The following is a 25402-nucleotide window of genomic DNA, read 5'->3' on the forward strand; positions in this document are numbered from 1 at the left end:
TGTGTGTGTGTGTGTGTGTATGCACACATATATGTATACGTAGTGAAGAAGTTAGAATTTTCAGAGTTAAAGATATGTTAATTTGAAAAAGTTTTCAAGATTATTTATCCCACCCCTATGTCCCCACTTCCCACCATTCACACTTGATTTAGAGTGAATTTCTTTGCTACTGGATTAAGACTAACACTGACTCCAAGGAATATACAAATTGACAATCAGATTGCCCAGTGTCAATTCACTCCACAGGGGCACTGAATCCATAATACTTCAGTGACATCTTACACATGTATCAGCTGCTCTGGACTATACTAGCACTGTTACTTTTGTTACTACCTAACATCATAGAACATACTATGTGCCAGGTGCTCTCCTAAGTATTTTATATATTTAAATCATTTATTACTCTAAGCAAGCTTAATGAGGTAGGGATTATTATTATCACCCTGATTTTACAGATTTGAAACAGGGGCTTGGGGAAGATCAGTGACCTTCTTCAGGCCCAACAATATCTCAAGATAACAACTTGACTATAACAACTATACCCTTAAACAGTATCCTTCTGTCACATTCCAAATAGCTTCACAACCAGCCCCTGACACTTTCTATTTTTTCACTACCCATGAAAAAGAGTTGTAGTTAATTTTTATCCACTAGAGCATGAATCATCACAAAATCAGCTGCTTCCATTTCTTTTCAAAATGCCAGGGTCTTGTCTTAGAAAATACCCTCAAAGACAATACTGCAAACAAAATGTACAACCTTCATTCATTCAAAAACATCGTGGATTCTAGAATAGGCCAGAAGACATTTTGGATGCTCAGAAAACTATTAAAACAAGCAAGCTAGCGAAAAGAATATATCCCCAAGAGTCCAATTCCAACATAATCATAGCACTGAAAGGCTGTAGAGAGTGTCTACCTTAATCTCATTTTGCAGATGATGATCTCAAGCCCTTAGATGGTAAACAAGTTGCCTGGGGACATGAAGTTGGGTCTGTTGACAAAGATGGGACTAGAACCTTGCTCTGTGGATGCTGAGTACTTTGCTACATCATGCTGTTTCCTAATCCTTCTATAGTTTTGTTCCTAAAGATAGAATTTGACCATTTAAATTGCAATATTATGAGAGAAGAATAACCAAACAATAATATATGTTTAGGCTCCTCAGACATAACCTTTTAGACTGAATGTGGTTTCGTAGGGAATATCACTGGGGCAGTTGTATAGTTTTAGCAATGTCGACCTTAAGACTTGAAGGGGAAGGTCTAAAATTAAGAGTAAGTAAAACCTGGGCACAGAATAAAAAGCCTCTGTTATTAGCACAAGTGGGAGGCCACTTGGAAAAGGAGCAAGCTAGAGATAGAGTTGAAATGAGGACACAGTGAGAAACCAGCCATCTGTCCACCAGCAATGATGCACATTAAGTAACCACAGGACACCGTTGCTTTCCGAATGAACCTGTTCAAAGAGTGGATTCCGAAGATCATAAACAGTGTGTGCTGGGCATGTATCAAATAAAACGTTTACAATGTTTTAAACTCAAATACTACACTATGATAAAGAGTCTGGCATGTTTCATATGCATATCTGTTAAGTCTTCCATAGGATAAAAATATGACTTGGAGAACATCAAAAAAACTGTTTCTAAATGTATACTTAATGCCTCAGAAGATAATGCTTATTATTCCCACAGAAGGATGATCTTACATCACCTCACCTCACTCTAGGCTGATAGCATAGAACAGAAGAAGTGAGAGGAAACCAAGATCATATTAAAACTAAACATGTGAATCCCAGCTTTTCCCACGCAGTAGCTTTACTTGCACATTGCACACTTCGTTGAAGTGTGCCTATCTAGAGACACCCTTCTCCACCGTTTTCTCTCTTAGATTCCAAAATACAACGACGTGTGACCATGGTCCTTAAAAATGGAGTCACAACCCAATAATAGTTGGCATAACTTTTGTCCAAAGAACTCAAAACGCTTTACTAATGTTAGCTCATTCATCATACCCAGCTGTGACGGAGGATGGACGGATCTGCTGAAGTAGGGCAATAAGTACTTAGTCAGCAATGTTGTGCTGAGACTTCGAAAGCCAAAAGTAAGGCTGGAGAGCCAACACCCAGAAGCAGCAAAAGAAGTAACCAAAAAGGAATCTTGCTACTCTATTCAGCACCAAGTAAGATATTATCAAAATACTAAGTCTAATATCTGGTTCACGTTTGTAACTTCTGTTAAGAACTTGTAGGAAGAGCAAAGAGGCGTAGACCTATAATTTTATGTTTGAAAAATGGAAAAGAAATATAAATACAGATCACTTATTAAAGTTTGATATTTAGCTTAATGATGTGAAATATTATTCAATTAGAGATGGCTCCCAAACTAGATTCAATGCCACAATTTATTGAATGTTTATTCAATAAAAATGATGTATCAGGGAATATGCTAAGATTGAGGATACAAATAAAAATGTAAAACGATCTATAAGTTTTCAGTATAACAGGAATCTCTTAGTCCTGTAGTTTCTGTGCATCTTTGATCTAAATGCTGCAAATAAATCACAAAGAAACATTAGAGATGGAGAGAAAATAAAAGAATATAATATATGTATATATATATATATATATATATATATATATATATGAAGAAAATAGTCTTAAAAGGACAGGCATAATTTAAGTATGCCTTCACTGAAATATACATATATACCCAATGATAGCATTCAGGGTATATCATCACTGTGCTCATCAGAATGCTTGGAGATGCTCTGTCCACCACATTGTCTTCAGTATTCTTTGATTAATTTGCTATTAACAATCTTTCATTTAAAAATTCCTATTTAGCCATTATTTCAATGGTCACATCCTAGGCCTCATTATCACCAATAACTTAACCAACTCTAAAACTTCCATTCAGATCACCATTTTTTGTATTTCTAGCTCACATTATTCTATTGCTCTCACCTTGACAATTCTTCTGTCTTGTAAGGACACCCAGTTCATTAATTCCACCTCTTGTTCACTGTTCACCACCTTTCCACATGAATTCTTGACCTGTCTCTAAGATAACCAACTTACAAGTACATTGCGGTCTACATATGTCCATCAGTTCTGTCTTCTGTACATCATTTTGAGCTTAGCTGTTATAAGTCTTTCAACCTTTCTTTGTTCTAACAATACTGGCATTCTTTTGTTCCTGAAACTCACCATCTATGTTCCCACTTCAGAAACTTTGCTCTTGCGATTTCTTATACTTTTCCTTCAGGTACCAAATGGCTAGCTGTCTCTTTTTACCAAGGTCTATGCTCAACTGTTCTTTTGTCATCCTGCTTTACTACTTTTTTTCATGGTGTCTACTGCTACTTGAAATTATTTCATGCATTTGTTTATTTTTTGACTATTGGGTGTCTTTAACGTCCATGGATGCTAAAGTTTTATCTTATTTGCTACTGTATGACAAATACTTAGAATTCTGCCTAGAACATTGAAGATTCTCCATATTTAGTTGTTGAAAGAAAAATGAAAGAAATGAAGGAAAGCAGTATCATTGGTCTCCTTTATGAAGTCAATGAACTCTTAGGGATATGTGGGACTTAGGATGAAATAAAGGCTTTAGAATATGTCCAAGAAGACTAGAGATAAAAATAGAGGTGAAATAACACTCTTTTATACCATTTTGGATACAATTACCTTGTAAATCCCTTTCACTCCATTCTAATAGTAATCTAGAACTGTTTTATCCAACATGGTAGGCATTAACCATATGTAGCTATTTATATTTAATCTAAATTAATTATAATAAAATATTTAATAAAATTAAATATTTAATCTCTCAGTCACATTTGCACCAGATGCTCAATGGCTGCATATGGCTAGTGGCTTCCTTGTTGAACAGTGAGTAGAGAAAGTTTCCTTCACCACAGAAAGTTCTCCTAGGCAACATTCTCTAGATTCTATTATTTTAAATTTTAGAACTATATTATATGGTACCTAATATAGCAAGATTAATTTAAAATTAGATAGATAGTAATTTAAATATTAATTGACACCACATTTCTCAGAAATAAATAATGCCTTCTCTTTCATTTAGTTTAGCTTATAATTTATCATTATTTACATCGATTTCCTATCTTGAGATAAAAACAATGAGTTTAATGCAGTATAATATCCACATGAAAGGGATGCTTAATTGCTTTTCTTATTTTTAGGGTGGAGAGAAAGCAGAAGGAATAGAGATAAAGAGTAGAGACAAAGGAAAACATATTCATCCATCCATCCATCTGTCCATTTATTGTACAAGTTCTTATTGAATGTGTTATATAGTTCAATCACTGTGCTTTGGTACCTTATGTTTAAATTGAAAGAAATCATAGTGTCGAGGCTCATAAAATTCATAATTTGAGAGACTGCCATATAAAATAATAATGAAAGCAATTCAATAATAGGTAAAGGATAAAGTGTTATGAAAGCAGAAAGAAAAAAATCATTTGCCAGGGGAGACAGAAAAAAAATATTTGAGTGGCGTCTTAAAAAATACAAGAAGCAATGTGTTAGACTGAAGAATGGAGAGGGATTTTTTTAACCAAAGGGATCATCTTTGCAAAGGCAACCTTTGCTTGCTTAAGAACTAGCAGTCTTGGGGGTCAGTTTAAGGGTATCTGGGGAGAAAGATAGGAATTATGATTAGGAAGATAGGTTGTGCCAGATTGTACAGAGTTTTGGAGATTATGTTAAAGGATCTGGATATTAATATTCTTTTTTTTTTAAGTTTTATTTATAATTTTAGCTTTTATTTAATTTTTTTTAATGTTTTAATTTTATATTTGAGAGGGAGAGAGAGAGAGAGCACCAACAGGGGAGGGGCAGAGAGACAGAGACAGAATCTGAAGCAGGCTCCAGGCTCTGAGCCATCAGCAGAGCCTGATGTGGGGCTTGAACTTAGGAACTGTGAGATCACGACCTGAGCTGAAGTTGGACGTTTAATCCACTGAGCCACCCAGGCACCCCAATATTAATCTTCTTTATAAGAGGGCAAGGGTCACAATTCAGATGACCTTTCTGGAAAGAATAGCCACAGAATGAATAAAAGCAGAAAGAGCATGGTTCAGGAAGCCCCATCTCCTGGGAATCCTGTGGAAGAGAAATGGAATAGGAAATTGGGGAGCCCATTGGTTCCTCTCCAATCACAAATACAGACTTACTCTAAGGAGAAAACTTAAAGAAAACATCAATCTGGAAGATAGGTTTTTTCTTAGACCATCCTTATTGGTGATGTATACCCTTTTCCTCCAGGTATGTTTGCCAGAAAGCCCTGATTTTTTCTTTCTGAGATATGCATGTAAACAGAGAAAAACCAAACAAATAAACAAAAGAATCTTCCATCTATTCTTTATCACCAGAAATTCATTTAATAGCATATAAAGTTTATCAATGCAAAAGTTATCATTTGAGTAACACAAGTAAAATGTGCATTCCAAAGACTATTGTTAATCAAAATTTTAGCAATTTATGTTTTCAAAAGAAAAAAGAATAAATATATTTTAAAAATATTTATGTATTTGTTTTATTTATTCATTCATTCATTCATTCATTCATTTAGACAGTGTGAGCAGGGAAGGGGTAGAGAGAGAGGGAGACAGAATCCCAAAAAGCTTCCATCTGTCAGCACAGAGCCCAATGCAGGGCTCAATCTCCCAAACTGTGAGATCATGACCTGAGTCAAAACCAGTAGTCAGTCACTTAACTGGCTGAGCCACACAGGTACCTAGATAAAATAATATTTTTTAAATATTCAAAATGATTTTATATTCTAAGAAAGTGACTCATAACCTGCTAGATTTGTTTCAGCTTGCAATAAAACCCCATATTTTCACTGAAATCATTTCCCCCAGGTTTTTGCTAAGCAAAGCTGTGGTTATACATTATCTGGTATAGGACAGACTCCCAGGTGGGCTAAGATCTGTAAAAACATACGTCAGATCTGTCTTATCACTATCAAAACAATTATTTCATTAGCTACTGTAAGGAGAGAACAAATGAGAAAGGAAATACTATAAAACAAAAAAAATTACAAGGTGCTTTAACATTTTTCTTTGCTGTGGCCTTCTCATAAATATAATGTAAGTAGCTACTCATGTTTTGAATTTGCTACCTGCAGATTCTTCACACTCTCTAGAAAATCCGTGTCAGCTTCTAGAAATGTATAATGCACTAGAGTGGAATCAACTGTAAACTACAGATTGGCAGATACTTCAGTTCTCTTAAAAATAATGAATAGTCACCATGACAGGGATTGCCTATGGTTTTTCAAAGCTCTGGCTCTAAATTTAAAAATGCCAGATGATCCTTATCAGGCCAAATGCATTTTGAGCATAAAAGTCCTAAACATAAACATTACCTATATAAAGTACCTGGCAGTCTCCTCCAAATATTAGACATGATTAACCAGCACTTAATATTAAACTATTTATAATGGCAACAATCATGGGAATTACTTTCCTTCTGGCAAGTTTGTTTCATATGACTAACCATCAGAAGAACTTATGAGACAGATATTTTGAAAGAAAAAAGAAGTTAGGAAACTGAATCAATTAGAACACTTTGGTGTGGAAATAGAAACTGCTAAGAGGTGAGTAAATAGAGATACCAAAGATAATGAAATATGTTATATTTGAAAAAGACAACTTTCTTTCGAATCATAAACTATTGAATAAAAGATACATTATTTGAAATTTTAATGAGGCACATTAATGACATTTTACCTTACTCTGTGGATAATGTATTAATTCTATGATTAATAGGAGAGTCAGGTAGAACATAGGAACAGATTTCAAAGGTATTTAACAAATGCATATATAAAAGGGCTATGGATGCCTTTGAAGAGAAGCTAAAGCTTAGCTAATGTTTAAAGTTTACATCCCAGAGGATAACCATCATGCTTTCTCATAGGAGGGAGTGAGGTACAGTGGACAAAACATAGGCTTTAAGTTCAGATTTATAGCAGAGTTTGAAACCTAGCTCTGTTGCTTTTCAGGTACTGGTCTCGGCCAGGTTGTTTAACATCTCTGAGGCTTATTTTCTTCATACTAAAAGAAGAATTATAAAATTTCCCTGAGAGGAAGAATCGAGAAGGAGTCCAAGAACTCACCCTCACTCCTTAGTACCCCAAACTCATTTCCTCACCATCCACCTGGCCTGAGCCATGAGGACTGGTCTCAGGTGCCTTATCCTCATTCAGCATCACTCCCAATGGGAAGCCCGGAACTCCCACATAATCAATCCTACATGCCCGGACCTAACACCCAAGTGGCTGTATGGGCAGGGAGGTATTCCTTATACTTCTTCTTAGCCTTAATTTTCCTAGAAGCGTTAATCGCCATGTGGTGGTGTAGTTTAATATTTCAGTAATTTAGGTTTCTTGACTTAACATTTATTTCTAACATTTTAGTACCCCATAGAATAAAAAGTACATGACTATGGGGAATTTGGTCTAGTTTGCTTCCTGCTGAATCCTCAGGGAGTTCGTGGTGCCTAATACATGGTAGGCACTTACTCTGTGTTCATTCTCCTGCACTCTCTACTTGGGACCTTTGTTGGTGAAAACACTGGAGGAGGTGGTGCATATGCTGACCTAAAATTCATTCCCCAACCTTCACACACACACACACACACACACACACACACACACACACATACTGGGGAAAAAGATCCTAAAATTTCCATGGGTTAAAAAACAAAACAAAACTAAACTAATTTGGTCTAGAAATACAGTTCCATGTTACTGTAGAAATAAATCAAGTTAGGCACAGAATACAAAACTCCGAGTTTGATCTTTCTTTGAATAAGCCACCCAGGCCGCCCCTCAACTATTCATTTTAAAATTTCATATCAGATACTTAAAGAGGTATAAATTATAAACCTTAACGTGTGAAATTTGTTATTAGATTTTAACTGCCTTTCACTACCTTCTTTGGAGTTTCACTTGCACACATATCACTGTATACGTAAACAAATTGAAAGCAATGCAGACCTATTTTTTCCCATAAACGATCCATGAAAGGATTGTGCTCTCAGTACCCTGAGGCCCACTAATAGTCACTTTGGGTCCCCATAAATATAAATAGGGCTATAAGAATATAAATGTGGCCATAAGCATGAAACTCAAACAAAATATCATTTTACAGAATTTCTTATTGAAGTGAGTTGGGTTGAATAAGTACATATTAGCCTCTTATAGGAATAAACTATAGGGGAAATATTTGTGTTGAAATGTGGGATGACTTCATTGGTAATTTTATAAGCCTAAGTTTAGAACTCATCGTTTATGTCTTAAGAAGCTGGGAGAACAGAAAAAATATCCTATATAGCGAATTGCATTTTAATTTTTATAACTGTCTAGTAATTGTAGAACATTTCATTCCTTTTAAAAATAAATTTCTTTTTGATCTCATGGTCATGAGTTCGAGCCCCTCGTTGGGCTCTGTGCTGACCACTCAGAGCCTGGAGCCTGTTTCAGATTCTGTGTGTCCCTCTCTCTCTGACCCTCCCCCGTTCATGCTCTGTCTCTCTCTGTCTCAAAAATAAATAAACGTTAAAAAAAATTTTAAAAATAAATTTCTTTTAATCCTATCATCTTTCTTATATATCACTTATTATCAATACAATTTGTTATTTCACATATCTGATATTCTGTAATTCTCTTATTCACATATGTTTGTTTTAACTCCACCATTCCATCTCTAAATGTTTCCATTTAAAAATTTTAACAAGGGCACCTGGTGGCTCGGTTGAGAGTCCAACTTCAGCTCAGGTCATGATCTTATGGGTCGTGAGTTCAAGCCCTGCATCAGCTCTATACTGACAGCTCTGAGCCTGAAGCCTGCTTTGAGTTCCGTGTCTCTCTTTGTTCCTCCCCCACTCACAGTCTGTCTCTCTCTCTCTCAAAAATGAATAAACATTAAAAAAATAAAAAATTTTAACATCAGGGGCGCCTGGGTGGCTCAGTGGTTAAGTGTCAGACTTTGGCTCAGGTCATGATCTCATGGCTCTTGAGTTAGAGCCCTGCATCTCGCTCTGTGCTGACAGCTGGGAGCCTGGAGCCTGCTTCGGATTCTGTGTCTCCCTCTCTCTCTGCTCCTCCTCAACTTGTGCTCAGTCTCTCTGTCTCTCAAAAATAAACATTAGACATGTTTTTTAACAACCGTGTAAATAAAAGACAACTCATGAACTATGCAATAACTTCAGAGTGAAAGTGCAATCTATTTAGAAATAAGCAAAAATAGTGGTGCCTGGATGGCTCAGTCAGAAGAGCATGTGGCACTTCATCTCAGGGTCATGAGTTCAAGTCCCTCGTGGGGTAAAGACATTAATTTAAAAAAAATAAAAAATAAAAAAAATATTAAAAAAGAAAGAATAATAAATCTTTATCTAAAGAATTCAATGAAATTTGACTAAAGCAGTATAGTCAGATTTATATGTACTTAAATTGCAGTCATCACAAGGAAGAATGGTTGATAATAAATACACTAATATTTTTCACTCAAGAAACTAAAAGGCAAAAACTAAAAACTAGGTGCCTGGGTGGCTTAGTTGGTTAACTGGTCAACTCTTGATTTTGGCTCAGGTCATGATCTCATGGTTTGTGACTTTGAGCCCTGCATTGGGCTCTACGCTGTTAGCTCTTAGGTGCTTGGGATTCTCTCTCTCCCTCTCTCTCTGCCCCTACACCACTCACACACACACACTGTCTTTCTCTCTCAAAAATAAATTAATATTAAAAAATCTAAAACCTAAAGAAAATGAAAGGTTTCATAAAGAAAAAACATCCAGAAGTTGGCTCAAAGAAAAACCTCTTTCTTTGAAGGCGCCATGAGAAAAAGAACAAATATTAATGCAAGTGGTTCTGGAAAAAAAGTGACAAAATAAAAAAGAACTGTGTTATGGAAAAGATGTATATTATAGAATTAGAGGAGATTAAACAAACATGAGAGGGTTTTCAGTTTTAGTTCTGACATGTTTGGATGTTCTTATTCCCTTTGAATGGAATAAAATAAAATAAAATAAAATAAAAACAAAATAAATGGAGAGATAGTCCATACATTTAGACAAGAAGATATAAACTTAAAGTGTCAAGATGTCAGTTCTTCCCAGTTTGATCTATAGATTCAATTCAATCCAACCACAATCTTAGCAAGTTATTTTATGGATTATTGATAAATTGATTCCAAGTTTATATGGAGATGCAAAAGACCCAGAATAGGCAACATAATATGGAAGAAGAACAAAGTTGGAGGACTGACTTACTTCAAGACTTACTATAAAGCTACAGGAATCAAGATGGTGTGGCATTGGTGTAAGAATAGACAGATCAGTGAAACAAAACAGAGAGCCCAGAAATGACATCTTTAGATATAGCCAAATAATCTTTGGTAAAGAAGGAAGAGAAATACAATGGAGAAAAGATGGTGTCTTCAACAAATGGTGCTGGGACAACCAGACATGCACACACACACACACATACACACACACACACACACACACACACACACACACACTAAAGGCACAGCCTTTATAGCATTCACAAAAATTAACTCAAAATATATCATAGACCTAAATGTAAAACACAAACTATAAAACTCCTAGATGATAACATAGGAGAAATCTAGATAACCCTGGGCATGCTGATGCCTTTCTTAGATACAATACCAAAGACACAATCTATAAAAGAAATAATTGATAACTTAGACTTCATTAAAATTAAAAACCTTTGTTCTGCAAAGAAAATGTGAACACAATAAGAAGACAAGCCACAGACTGGAAGAAAATATTTGCAAAATACACATTTGATAAAAACCTTTTAACTAAAAATATACAAAAGTCTTAAAACTCAACAGGAAAAAAAAAAACAACTTGAATAAAAATGGACCAAAGATCTGAACAGATACCTCAATTAAGAATATATACACATGAGGCAGCTCTTTCTGCCCCTGGGTCCTGTCCCCATGCTTTAATAAAATCACCTTAAGAAAAAAAAGAATATACACACTGGATAAATAAGCATATGAAAAGATGTTCCACATAATACATCATCAGGTAAATGTAAATTAAAACAATAAGGTATCACTATAGACATATTAGAATGGCTAAAATCCAGAACACTGACAACACAAAATAAATACTGGTGAGCATTTTGAGCTACAATAACTCTCATTCATTGCTGGTGGGAATGCAAAATAGTATAGCCACTTTGAAAGACAGTTTGGCAGATACTTAAAAAACTAAAAATACTCTCACCATATAATCTAGTAATCACACTCCTTAGTATTTACCCAAAGGAGTTGAAAACATGTCCACAAAAAACTTGGATGTTTATAGCAGCTTTATTCATAATTGCCAAAACTTGGAAACAACTAAGATGTTTTTCCGGAGGTGAATGGATAAATACACTGTGATACATTCACATAATGGAATATTATTCAGCACTAGAAAGAAACAAGCTGTCAAGCAATAAAAAGACATGGGCAATCTTTAAATGCATATTACTAACTGAATGAAGACTATCTAAAAGGCTACATATGGTATTATTACAACATATGATATGTCTGAAAAGGCAAAACCATGGAGGCAATAAAAAGTTCAGTGATTGTTGGGCAGATGGAGAAGAGATAAATTGGGAAAGCACAGAGGACTTTCAGGGCAGTGAAAATACTTTGTATATATTACACTGATGTATATATGTCATATACATTTGTCTAAAATCATCAAATATACCATTCCAAGAATGAATCCTAAGGTAAATCATGGACTTGAGGTGATTATGCTGTATCAGTGTAGGTTCACTCATGGTGCCATTCTGGTGAGTGATGTTACAATGTGGAGGCTGAGCATGTGTGGGGGCACGGAGTTAAGTACATGGAAAACCTCTGTACTTTCCTTCCAATTTTGTGGTAACCCTAAAGCCGTTCTAAAAACCACAGTTTTTAAAAAATTAAATGATTGTACAGAAATAACCCGTTGCATATATGATCAAATGAGCTTTAACAAGGGTGACAAGATTATTTAAAAGTAAAGGACAGGGGTGGCTGGGTGGCTCAGTCGGTTAAGCGCCTGATTTCGACTCAGGTCATGATCTCGCGGTTTGTGAGTTCGAGCCCTGTGTCAGGCTCTGTGCTGACAGCTCAGAGCCTGGAGCTTGCTTCGTATTCTGTGTTTCCTCCTCTCTCTGCCCTTCCCATGTTCATGCTCTGTCTCTCTCTGTCTCTCAACAATAAATAAACGTTAAAAAAAAAAATTAAAAAAAAAGTAAAAGACAGTCTTTTAAATAAGTGGTTCTGGGAAAACTAGATATCCATCTGCAAAGAATACAGTTAAACCAATACCTAACACTACAGATAAATATTAACTAAAAATGGACCAAAGACCTAAATGTAAGACCTAAAACTATATAAAACTCTTAGAAGAAAACATGAAGGAAGCTCCACAACATTGGATTTGGCAATTATTTTGTGGATAGACATCAAAGACACAGGTAAGTAAAGAAAACACAGATAATTGGGCTTCATGAAAATTAAAAAAAATTGTACATCAAAATACAGTATCAACAGAATAAAAAGGCTCATAAAATATTTTCAAATCATGTATGCAATGAGAGATTAACATCCAAAATATATAGAAAACTCCTAAAAATCAACACCAAACAACCTGATTCAAAAATAGGGAAAGAATCTGAATAGATATTTCTCCAAAGAAAATATACAAATGACTAACAAACATGAACATATGCTCAACATCACTAATCATAAGGGAAATGCAAATCAAAACAATAATACGATACCAAGTCACACATTAGGAAGATTACTAGCAAAAAACAAAAAAAAAACACACAAGGTTGAAAACATGGAAAAATTGGAAGACTTGTGTGCTGTTGGTGAGAATGTACAATGGTACCGTCACCATGGAAAACAGTATGAGGATTCCTCAAAAAAAAAAATGGAATTACCATATGATCCAGCAATTTTACTTGTGAGTATATACTTAAAGGAATTGCAAATGGGGTCTCAAAGAGATATTTATACATCCATGTTCATAGCAGCGCTCCACAGTAGCTATAAATGTGAGTCACCAAGTTGTTAGCTAATGAATTAATATGTAAGATGTGCTACAGACATACAATAAAGCATTATTCAGCCTTAAAAAGAAAGAAAATTCTGACGTATGCTACAACATAGATGAACCTGGAAGACACCATGCTAAGTGAAATAAGCCAGTCACAAAAAGATAAAGGCTATATGATTCTACTTATATGAGATACTTAGAGTAATGAAAAAAAAAAATCACAGAGACGGAAAGTAGGATAGTGATTGCCAAGGACTGGAAGGAAAGGGGAAATGGGGATTTATTGTTTAATAGATGTAGAGTTGCGATTTTACAAGATGAAACGTTCTAGAGATGGATGGTGGTACTGGCAGAACATGTGAGTGTGTTTAATACCACTAAAGCATACACTTAAAAAGAGTTAAGATGGCAGGTTTTATGTGTGTGTATTTTGTCACAATAAAAAAAAATATATAAAAAAGTATAGGGCGATAGAAAGATAGATAATATTAATACCAATCAACAGAAAGCTAGAGTAGCTGTATTCATTTTGGACAAAGCAGATTTCAGGACAAGAAAAAAATACCAGGAATAAAATAGGGCACTACACAATGGTAAAGGGGTCAATTCTCCAAGTAGATATAACAATGCTAAACATGTATGCACTCAACAACAGAATGTCAAAATACATGAGGAAAAACCTGATGGTCCTGCAAAGAGAAATAAGAAAATTCTTTATTAAAATTGTAGACTTCAACACCCTTCTTTTATTAATTAGTAGATCAAGCAGGCTAAAAATCAGCAAGGACATAGTTGGTTTGACCTGAAGGATCAATTAATGTGATCCAATTGACATGTATAGAATGCTCCATCTAATATAACTAGTATACATTCTCCTCAAGCTCATATGAAACATCCATCAAGATACACAGCCATAATATACAACTTAGCAAACATAAAATAATGGAAACCATACAAAGTAAATTTCCAGGTCACAATGGAATCAAACTAGAAATTGACAATGAAAAAATATCTTGAAAATACCCAAATATTTAAATAGTATATAAGTAAGGAAGAAGTCTCAAAAGAAATCAAACAGACATTTTGAGCTACAGAAAAATAAAATTTGACATCAAATTTGTGGGAGGCAGGAAAAACAATATTTAGAGAAGAATTTATAGCATATAGCATTAAATACATGGAAGAGAGATATATATCAGCAATTTAAGCTTCCATTTTAACAACTATAGAAAGGAGCAATTTAAGTCTAAAGCTAGAAGAATATGGAAATAATAAAAAATTAGAGTAGAAATCAATAAAACTGAAAACAAAACAATGGAGAACATCAATGAAAGCAAAATCTAGTTCTTATAAAGATTTTCAATTTTTTTTTCTAGGAAAGTTAATGAGAGACAGAGAGGGAAAGAGGAAGACAGGGAGAAAGAACACAAATTATCAACATCAAAAAAGAAAGTGATAATCACTACTGATCCTGGAGTAATTAAAAAGGGGTAATAAAAGAATACAACAAACAACTTTATGTCTATAATTTGAAAATTTAGATGAAATGGAGCAATTCCTGGAAAGTATAAACTAAATTCACACAATGAGAAATACATAGATGAATAACCTTATATCTATCAAGGAAATTGAATCAGTAATTAATAACCTATAAAATATGAATCACAGATGTTTTCACTAATGAATTCTGCCAAATATAAAAGGAAGAAACAATATCAATTCTCCACATTTTTTTCCAGAAAACAGGAGCAGAAAGAACACTTTTTATTTCATTCTATGAAGTGAAAATTATTTTTTTAATGTTTATTTATTTTTGAGAGAGAGAGAGAGAGAGCACGTGAGCTGGGGAGGGGGAGAGAGAGAGAGAGAGACAGAGAGAGAGAGAGAGAGAGAGAGAGAGGAGATCCAAAGCGGGCTCTGTGCTGACAGTGGAGAGCCTGATGCGGGGCTCAAACTCAGGAACCGTGAGATCATGACATGAGTTGGAGTCTGATGTTTAACTAACTCTGCCACCCAGGCACTCCTGAAGTGAGAATTATTTTCATAGGAAACGAAATGAAACCAAACCAAAAAACTACATTACAGGAAAGAATAAGTACAGAGTTATATCTCTCATGAACATAAACAGAAAAATTGTGATCAAAATATTAGAAAATTGAATCCAACCATTTTTACACATTTTAATACATTTTTATACATTGAAAATTATTTCAGGTATGCAAGGCTGGCTCAACATTCAAAATCAAATTCAATCAATGTAACCTACCACATATATATATATATATATATATATATATATATATATATGTGTATATATGTGTGTGCAAAAGAAATAACTCTTGGGGATCCTGGGTGGCTCAGTCACTACAGCATGCAACTCCTGATCTCGGTTGTGAGTTTGAGACTCACTCTGGGCATAGAGATTACTTAAATAATAAAAATACAAAAATATATGTAAAAAAAAACTCTCACAGAAGTGGTAATGGGAAAAGTTCCTCAATGTGATAAGAAATATCTACAAAAATTCAAAATCATTTTTAATAGTGAGAAATTATATGCTTTACTCCAAAATCAAGGGGAAAAAATTCTCTACAAGGACTAAGATCAGGGCAAGGATGTTCTCTCTCACTGCTCCAATTCAACATATTACTAGAAGTCCTTGCCAGTTAAATAAGAAAAGGTAATAAAAGGTATATGGATTAGAAATAAAGAAATATCACTGTTTCTATTTGTAGATGACAAGATTATCTATGAAGAAAATCCCAAAGAATTGACCCAAATCCTTAACTGATAAGTGAGTATAGAAGACCACTGAATGAAAGGTTAATATATAAAACCAAATTTCCTGTATTACAGAAATTAACAATTGGAATTCGAAATTAAAAAACCCACAATTTTACATATTGTAGGATTCCAATTATATGACATTTGGACAAGAAAAAACCAGTGAGATAGTAAACAAATCAGTGGTTGCCATAGGTTAGGGAGCAGGAGAATTGAATAGGTGACACACCAATTTTTTTTTTTTTTTAGTGGTAAAACTAATCTGTATGATATCATAATGGTGAATAGAGGACAGTAAGCATTTGTCCAAACCTATAAAACTTTATAGCACAAAAAGTAAATCATATGTGGTATGCAAATTAAAAAAATAATTGAGGAAGTCAGAAGTTCTCAGAGTAGAATGCAGAATGTAGCAAAAGAATATAAATGGATTACAAATATCGAAACAATCTCACTGAAGGGGATTGGGGAATAAGATACTGACCTAAGCATCTTTGCAAATGAGTGGAGAGGCAAAAAGAGCTTAACATTAGATTTATACTCCAGTTGATAAAGTTATTTCCTATGGAGGTACAGATTAACAATTCTGAAACCACTATACAGGTATACTACAGGTATAACAATTAAGTTAATATATAGTGGAAACCAGATTTCTTACTTTTTTCTTAAATATTTATTTATTTTTGAAAAAGAGAGAGAGCATGAGCGAGCAGGGGAGGGGCAGAGAGAGAGAGGGAGACAGAGGACCCAACGCAGGCTCTACACTGACAACAGAGAGCCCGATGTGAGGCTTGAACTCATGAACTGTGAGATGATGATTTGAGCTGAAATCAGATGCTTAACCAATTAAACCACCCAGATGCCCCAGATTTCTTACTTTTGAGTGAAATATTATAGATAAACAGGAAAAGAAGGTCAAAAACAATCCATGTGGTAATGGATTAGAGTTGGAAATATCAGTATGAGCTCATATTTAGCTTAACATGGGTACAGATGGATACACGTAGAAATATTTATTATAGATATGTGTATATACACGTTAGTATATGAATATATAACTCTTTGCCTTGTCATCTGAGAGGGTCTAGAAGTAATGATAGCCCAGTAGTAATGAGCACACCTGGTGTCTAGATCTTTGTTTCTAAAACTACTCTCCAATGAACAGAACCAGAGATCCTTGGTGGAATGGCTGAATCTATGACTGGGTAGGAAATATACAAAATGAGCCAGGTGCATTTTACAACGCTGGAAAAAAAATCTCAACAAGACAGAAAAAAAGCCCCAAACTCACAATAACAGGAGTGTTTCAAAGGTACACAGGGGCCAATTGAAAGAGGTCCAAATGGCCAAAGCTGGAACCATTTGAGCAATACAATTAATAAAGTAGGATTGGACCCTTGTGCACTGTTGGTGGGAATAAAACCAGGTGCAGCCACTGTGGAAGACAGTATGGCGGTTCCTCAAAAAATTAAAAATAGTAGTACCCTACAATCCAGTAATTGCACTTTTGGGGTATTTACGCAAAGAATACAAAAAAACACTAATTCAAGGGGATATATGCACCCCCATGCTTACTGCAGCATTATTTACAATATCTAAAACATGGAAGCAGCCCAAGTATCCATCAATGGATGAATGGTTAAAGATGTGGTATATATACAATGGAATATTATTCAGCCATAAAAAGAATGAAATCTTGCCATTTGCAACAAGACGGATGAAGCTGGAGAGTATAATACTAAGCAAAATAAGTCAGTCAGAGAAAGACAAATACCATATGATTTCACTCATATGTGGAATTTGAGAAACAAATTCTAACAAAGGAAAAGAGAGAGAGTGAAACCAAAAAGCAGACTCTTAACCATAGAGAACAAAATGGTTACCAGAGGGCAGGTGGGTGCAGGGATGAGAGACAATAGGTGAAAGGGATTAAGAGTACACTTATCTGGATCGGCACTGAGTAATATATGGAATTGTGGAATTACTATATAGTACACTGAAACTACTGTAACACCATATGTTAACTATGCAGGAATTAAAAACAAATGAAAACAAAGTAGTATTGGATTATAAACCAAATTATAAAATATTCATGAGTCCATACTTATATATAAAAAAGGATTTAATAAATAAATAAAAATGTAAGACAGTAAATAAATATCCCACTTAGAGTAATTTCAAATAATTTATGTACATAGTCTGTCCTTAAGAAAGTGGAACATTATTTCCCAGTCCTTAGTCATCGGCTATGCTTAGTGACTCTCTTTCAAAGAGGGAAGTATGGAATGAGGGGGGAAAAGAGTAACTTTACAGTGGAGAAGCCTGACAAATATTATCTCTATCCAAGTGATCAAGGTTAACATCAACAGTGATAAGACATATTGATAGTATATACCTTGGATATTATGTGCAGATAATGGCACTTTTTGTGTATAATCTTCCTTCCCCCCAAATTTATCCCAATCTAATCATAAAATCATCAGGCACATCCCAACTGAGGGACATTCTATAAGATACCTTACTAATGTTCCTCAAAATTGTGAAGTTCATCAAAAACAAGGAAAGTCTAAGAAACTTTAAAAACCAAGAGCAAACCAGAGGACATTACAAGTAAATGGGATCCTGAATGAAAAGAAGATATTAGGTTAAAAATTGGAAAATCTGAATGAAGTGTGTGCTTTATTAAGTACTTATTAATAATAATGTATCAATATTGATTCATTAATCGTGACAAATGTATCATAGTAATGGTAAATTTTAATAATAGAAAACTGAGTATGAGATATATGGAATTCTCTGTAATCATTTTGTATTTAAAACTGTTGTATCTAAAATTAAAAATTAAATGTTTATTGAAAATAAAAAGGGAACTATGTACACATATATATAATGTGAAAATTATCTGGAATCTTCTGGGGATTTTTTTTTTCATGCTGATATTTGGATCTCAATATCACTCAATTCCATCAGAAACCCTAAGGTATAATTTTGGCCCTGGCATCAGATTTTTTCTTAAGCTTTTCAGTATTATGAACAATTGAATTAGATGAATTAAACGATTACTCATAAAGAAGTAGAAACCTGGTGTACTTTAATAACTATAGAAGACAGAGAATCAGACACAAGTGGCTTTATTCGTGAAACCAAAGTAGGCTTCAAGTAACGGTAATGCCTAGGTTGTTTAAACTTCCTTAAAATAGAGAAGACATTAAAAAAAATTTTTTTTTAATGTTTATTTATTTTTGAGATAGAGAGAGACAGAGCATGAACAGAGAGGGTCAGAGAGAGGGAGACACAGAATCTGAAACAGGCTCCAGGCTCTGAGCTGTCCGCACAGAGCCCGACGCGGGGCTGGAACTCACGGACCGTGAGATCATGACCTGAGCCGAAGTCGGCCGCTTAACCGACTGAGCCACCCAGGCGCCCCGAGAATACATTTTTAAGAAAGTTTTCTTATTCTCTACAAGAAGTAAATAAAACCTGATATCCAAAATCAGCTAGGGGATCACAAAAATAACCACCATAACAATAAACAACAGCCCCAATTTCACCTATAAACAGAGATGCTACAACGTGTTCAAAATAATAAATCAGGACAAACTAGTTTTTATCCCATTAATGATCTTGTGACTCAACACAACGATATTCATTACTGTAAACTGACTTTACTAATAGTGTAATCCACTTAAACCTAGGGAGGTAAGTGTCACAGTCTTTGTATAACCTTAATCATACTAGCAAATATAACTGTATAGTAATTAAAAGCTCCTCTGAATTGACAAAATGTATGTCAAATGTAAAAATACATTCTTAATGCATAATAAAGCTTCCAGAAAGTCCTTTCTAGATGTTTCTTCTACATATTTATCACACCCCCATTAATTGCCTCAAATGTTTTCCCTCCCAAACTTTCCTCAAACTTGGCCTGTACATGTATGCTTTTATTTCTTACCCCTTCATTTACCCTTTTTTTCTTTATTGGAATATTGATTCTCTGTACTTTCTAAAGTAGGATTTTTTGGTTCTTAGCTTTTCCAAATGTCTTTTTTCCTTTGCACAATCTGCACAAAAGTCTAAGGGGCTGATGAGGCAAAACAGAATCATGACAAAGACAAGTAGGAAGAAAGAGAAGCTGGAAACGTCAAAACTATGGGTGAGAGGGAAAGTCAAGGAAGCTAATTACCTTGAATTGATATATTTTAGTCAGCCACAACAGGTTAATGTATAGGAACCTTATGGTTATTTTGATATATTCCAAAAAAGCATTTAAAAAATTCAAAACTTTTCCTAGTTAATATTTCTTAACTGTTATTGAAGAAACCTTCTTAAACTCAGCATATATTTATTTTTCTATGACAAAATGGAATTCATTGCCTTTTTCTCAACTGTTACTAACCTGACTTAACTGCTTTTTAAATGATTACTGATTTTGTTTTTTTAAGGGACCAGATACACTGGCTAGTCTCTAATAAACAAATAAAAATCTGTCTCCAGTCTAGACTTAGTGAGTCAGAATCTCTGATGGGTGGGACCTAAGCATCTTTGGCTTTAAACAGCTCTCTGATGATTCTGATATACACATTGCTTACCATCAAGTATTGGGGGGAAGATAGGCAACTACACTATTAATTTCAGTATGAAGTAGACTGATTCTAGGATTCTGGAAAGCTATGAAAGGTACTATGGAGACACAATGGTGGGAAACATTGCTTCTGACTGAGAAGCCTTCTAAAGATGGCATATTATAAAGTCTGGGAAGGATGAACGCAAAGTAATAAGGATCGTTTATTCAATACCTCACTTATGAGAAGAGAAAGAGCTTCACTTGGATCGCCGCTTACAGGATAAACCTGTGGATGTTTGAAGACAGACTTCTTGTCTTTTTCTAAGAAAAACATTTCAGTTTCCTAGTGTTGGGGAATATTTAAACATTAAATTTGCGACGTCTTGATACTGTAGTACCAGAGGCCTATTATTAATCATTAAGTTTCTAATGTTTCAACAGAATTGGCAGAAACTAAGAAAAGTGTACATCTTCTTTACCCACTCATCCATTGAACATTTGGGCTCTTTCCATACTGAGGATTTTCCTTTTTTATTGAGATGTAGTTGACACATTATGTTAGTTTCAGGTATACAACTATACAGAGCAACATGGGGTCAAGCAGTTACTCATGTCAAGCAGTAACTTAGGTCAAGCAGTGACACAAGAACCAAGGGCATTGCAGCTAAGACCAGATAGCACCGAAACCAGCTTGAGCTGACAACACACTCAGAACCGATGCTCAGCAGAAACAGAGGAGGTCTGCAAAGGCCCAAGACTTGTTAAATCCCTTTAAAAAAGGAAGAGTTTGGTAGCAACCTGTAAGACTTTCAAGACACTGACCATTTCGTGTGTGACCACATGAAACATGGACGATTTGGAGGCAGTGGCCACCAAAGGCTCTGATCGATTGATCTCCGAACAGAACAGAGAGCCTCCACTGCTTGGACATAATCAGCGGCACATTCTGAGAGCTGACCTGGACAGACCTAGGCTCTATGTCAACTGTGCGTCCACAGACCGATTTCATGTTCGGTTTTGTTATTTCCCTACCCCCTGTTCTATCTGTTTGATGTGTTGCTTGTCTTGTGATTTGCTTTGTGTGACATGTACGAAGCAAGTTAAACAAGTAGTGAAATGTCATTGAGTTTGGAATCGTGAAACTGCTTTATAATTATATTAATCTTGCTTTATGATTGAATAAAGCTGACACTGTAGAAAGACACAACTTGTGTGTGTGCCTTCATAGCGTGCTCATGACAACATAATACTTTGAGATTTGTATATACTGGGGAATGATCACTACAATAAAGCTAGGTAACATCTGCCACCATATATAGTTACAAATTTTTTTTTCTTGTGGTTAGAACTTTGAAGATCCACGCTCTTAGCAACTTTTAAATATGTAATCCAGTACTATTTTCTGTTGTTACAATAGTGTATATTATATCAGCATATTATTAAAGAAATATTTCAAAGTTTTGCAGAAAGGATAAAATCTTCCATGAGTGATGGTGATAAACTTGTCTCTTTGGGGGAAAAATACAGAATCTTGTCTCATACTATACTCACAAATATAGGCAGGATGGATTAATACTAACATAAAAATATAATTCAAGTATGTATAATCATAAATACAGTAAATTTTAATCAAATAGTAATAAAATGTTATAAAACCAAACAAAATAGAGGTAAATATGGAAAACTTTTCATAATTTTGCAGAGTGCAAAAGCCACTTAAGGAACACAAAATCTCTAATGCTTTAAAGGAAAGGAGAGGCAAGTTCAAATCAAGTCAACAATAATGAAGATCAGAATGACAAAAGGAAATTAGTGATAGTTACAAAAGAAACAACAATCTCGAAGAAAATAGTTAAAGCCTATCAAAAATACATTAAGAACATTTCTGCAAATTGGTTTTAAAAAGGTAAAAAAGGGGCGCCTGGGTGGCTCAGTCAGTTAGGCATCCAACTTCGGCTCAGGTCATGATCTCACAGCTCGTGAGTTCGAGCCCCGCATCGGGCTCTGTGCTGACAGCTTGGAGCCTGGAGCCTGCTTTGGATTCTGTCTCCCTCTCTCTCTGCCCCTCCCCCACTTGTGCTCTGTCTCTCTCTGTCTCTCAAAAATGAGTAAATGTATTTTTTTAAAGGTAAAAAAATATTAGAAAAATATGCAAGGAATAAACAGAAAAAATAAAGTACAAATAATATATATGAAAACTGCTTCAACCTCAATATTAATGATGAAAATGCACACTTAACAAGAAGGGGATGCCGTTTTTACTTAGAGGGCAAAAGTAAAAATGAATTGGTAAGGCATGTAGAAACAGGCTGTCTCATCAAAGAAACAATTTGGTGTTTGTTTTAACTTAAAAATATGCAGTCTTTGACCCAGTTATTCAACTTCTAGGCAAGTTTTATACATGTGCACAAATATAAATATATATCCTATAATAGTAAAACTTGGCAACAATTCAAATATTCAGATTTTTAGAAAAGAAAATTTCTACTTGTGATGGTTAGTTTTATGTGTCAACTTGACTGGCCATGGGGTGCTCAGATTGAGCGTAATTTTTGGATGTGTCTGTGAGGATGTTTCCAAATAAGATTAGTATTTGGATCAGTGGACTCAGTAAAGGAATTTGTCCTCCCGATGTGAGTGGGTAACATCCAATCCACTGGAGGTGTGAACAGAACAAAAGCAGGAAAGAGGGGGAGTTCAACCCTCTTTTCCTATCTCACCACTTGAGCCAACATCTCATCTCATTTTCTGCCCTCGGACTGGGATGTACATCATCAACTCCTCTGGTTCCCAGCCTTTGGAACCAGATTAAATTATACCATCAGCTTTTCTGGGTCTCCAGCTTGTAAATAGCAGATCATAAGACTGGTCAGTCTCCATATCTGTATAAGCCAGTTCCTCATAATAACTCTCCTTTTGTGTATATATTATCCTATTGGTTCTGTTTCTCTGGAGATCCCTGACTTACACATCACTCAACTAGTATACTTGTAAGTATACAACTAGAAGTACTCTTGCAACTACATTCTGGCTAATCAGATATAGATAAGCAGTGATAGTGACAATTGTGAGCACACCCCTAAATAGAGAAATTGCTCACTCTTCAATTCCCTCTGTGCCACTCTCCCTCTCCTGCGGGCCATATCAAACATAATGGAGAGGAACCAGGTCCTCTTGTACAAGTGAGAAAAACACTCTTGAGGATGGCAGACCAATAAAATTAATGAAATCTGGGTCCCTGAAAACTGTCCTGGGGAGAGCCATCTGACCCTCCTGGGATTTCCGTGTGAGACAAAAATATACTTTCCATCTGGTTGAAGCCACTGATAAAAAGATACTTCAAGTGATCCAGTGGTAAATGTATAGGCACTAAATGTGTGACACTGAAATGTGAAAACATGCCATTATAGACACTTTTATCGGAATTCAAATGCGAATTCATAGTCAAAAGCCACAAATCAGCATTCTGACATCTCCAAAGTTCTGATGAAGAGACATAAGCAAAGCAACTTATACTTCATCTCAGTTGCATTTTTTCCCCACTAACCTCCAAAGTAGGAGCCATCTGTCAGCTTCATTTCTTTACTGGATTTTGTGATGACACCAGCAACGCCATGTTGAATGAAATACATCTTTTTACCCACAGCTCCTTCTCGTATGATATAATCTCCAGGTTGAAACACCTCAAATCTCAACTTGCTCAGCATGGCAGTCACAAAATTGGGGTCCGCATTAGCAAACAGTGGCATTGTGGCCACTAGTTTCCGACAGTTGAAGTTGACTATCTCCTAAAGACGGCAAGAGTAAAGAAATATTAAGAGAGATATTAATCATATCAGGGAGATAAGCACACTTAAATGAAAATCTATATATAGCACAGTTTTGCAATTTAAATTCAGAACCAAAGATACATAAATTCTAATAATCTGCATATCTCTTCAAAGCCAGAAATCATGGTTTATTTTGGTGTTGGAATTTTATATTCGCAGCACCTAGTATCGTATAGATATATATTAAACATTCAGTAAATGTGAATTAAATATGTATATCTTATCTTTTATACCTTCTCATCCCTTTGCTATACTCTACATAAAATTAGAACTCAAATGTGGAAGAGTTTCAGTCTCCCTTTGATCTTATTTTACGAAGAAAAGAAGCCACACTACCTCCTATTAGCTATAATATTGCTGCTCCTGTGCTCCGCTGTATTGTTGAGTGATCTAACTTGTACCTACTGACCAGAATTCTGAAACAAAGGCCCAGTTGCCAGACAACAAAATTTTTTTTTGTTAATGTTATTCACATTAAAGTGAGGACAATGGAGTGTGCAGAGAAAGGTTACCCAAGAAGGCTCTAATTTAACTATAACCTATTATTGTAAATTCAATCTGTTTCTGGGATAGATCAGAAAACCACTCTTTTCAAGGCCTCCTGGGTTTCCATTGGAAGTCTTGGAATGGAGGGGCCATATGTTCTTTCTCCTAAGTTGTTTGTTTGTTTTATTTCTGTAACCAAGCAATTCTCAATTAGACGATTTACATATTTGATTTCATTCTGTAGATTCTGGTCCAGATTATACACAGTGCTATCTCCTTAGGCTAACATACAGATATGGGACCAACCATTTTTAATCTTGCAAATTAGATATGTAAAAGGATAAACAATAGGAATCTAAATTTTACCACAATGCCGTTTCTAGCTTTCTTCTCCAATAAACCCCAAGGGAAAAGGGTTAAACCTGAATTTGTGATCTCGTTTAAGAGATGTAGAAACTGAAGGAAACCCTGTTAAAAGATGGGAAAAGGGCAAAAAATATTTGGAGATAGTAGCAAAGGCTGAGATCTGAATTTTTTCTTTGGGAAAATATACAAATTTATAGAGTAAGGCTGAGGGAAAAATGTTTCCTCTATCTTAATTTTTTTAAATATTTATTTATTTTGAG

General features: G+C 35.0%; 1 protein-coding gene across 1 annotated transcript in view; it reads right to left on the reverse strand.

Annotated features, from left to right (window-relative positions):
• Positions 1-25402, reverse strand: part of HCN1 (hyperpolarization activated cyclic nucleotide gated potassium channel 1) — a 393365-nt gene that overhangs the window by 28292 nt on the left and 339671 nt on the right. The window contains exon 6 of the mRNA XM_058719343.1: positions 24008-24248. Coding sequence (XP_058575326.1) covers positions 24008-24248 — 241 coding nt within the window. The remainder of the gene's footprint in view (positions 1-24007; positions 24249-25402) is intronic.

Source organism: Neofelis nebulosa, chromosome 1 (genome assembly GCF_028018385.1).
Source record: "Neofelis nebulosa isolate mNeoNeb1 chromosome 1, mNeoNeb1.pri, whole genome shotgun sequence".
Classification (NCBI taxonomy): domain Eukaryota; kingdom Metazoa; phylum Chordata; class Mammalia; order Carnivora; family Felidae; genus Neofelis; species Neofelis nebulosa.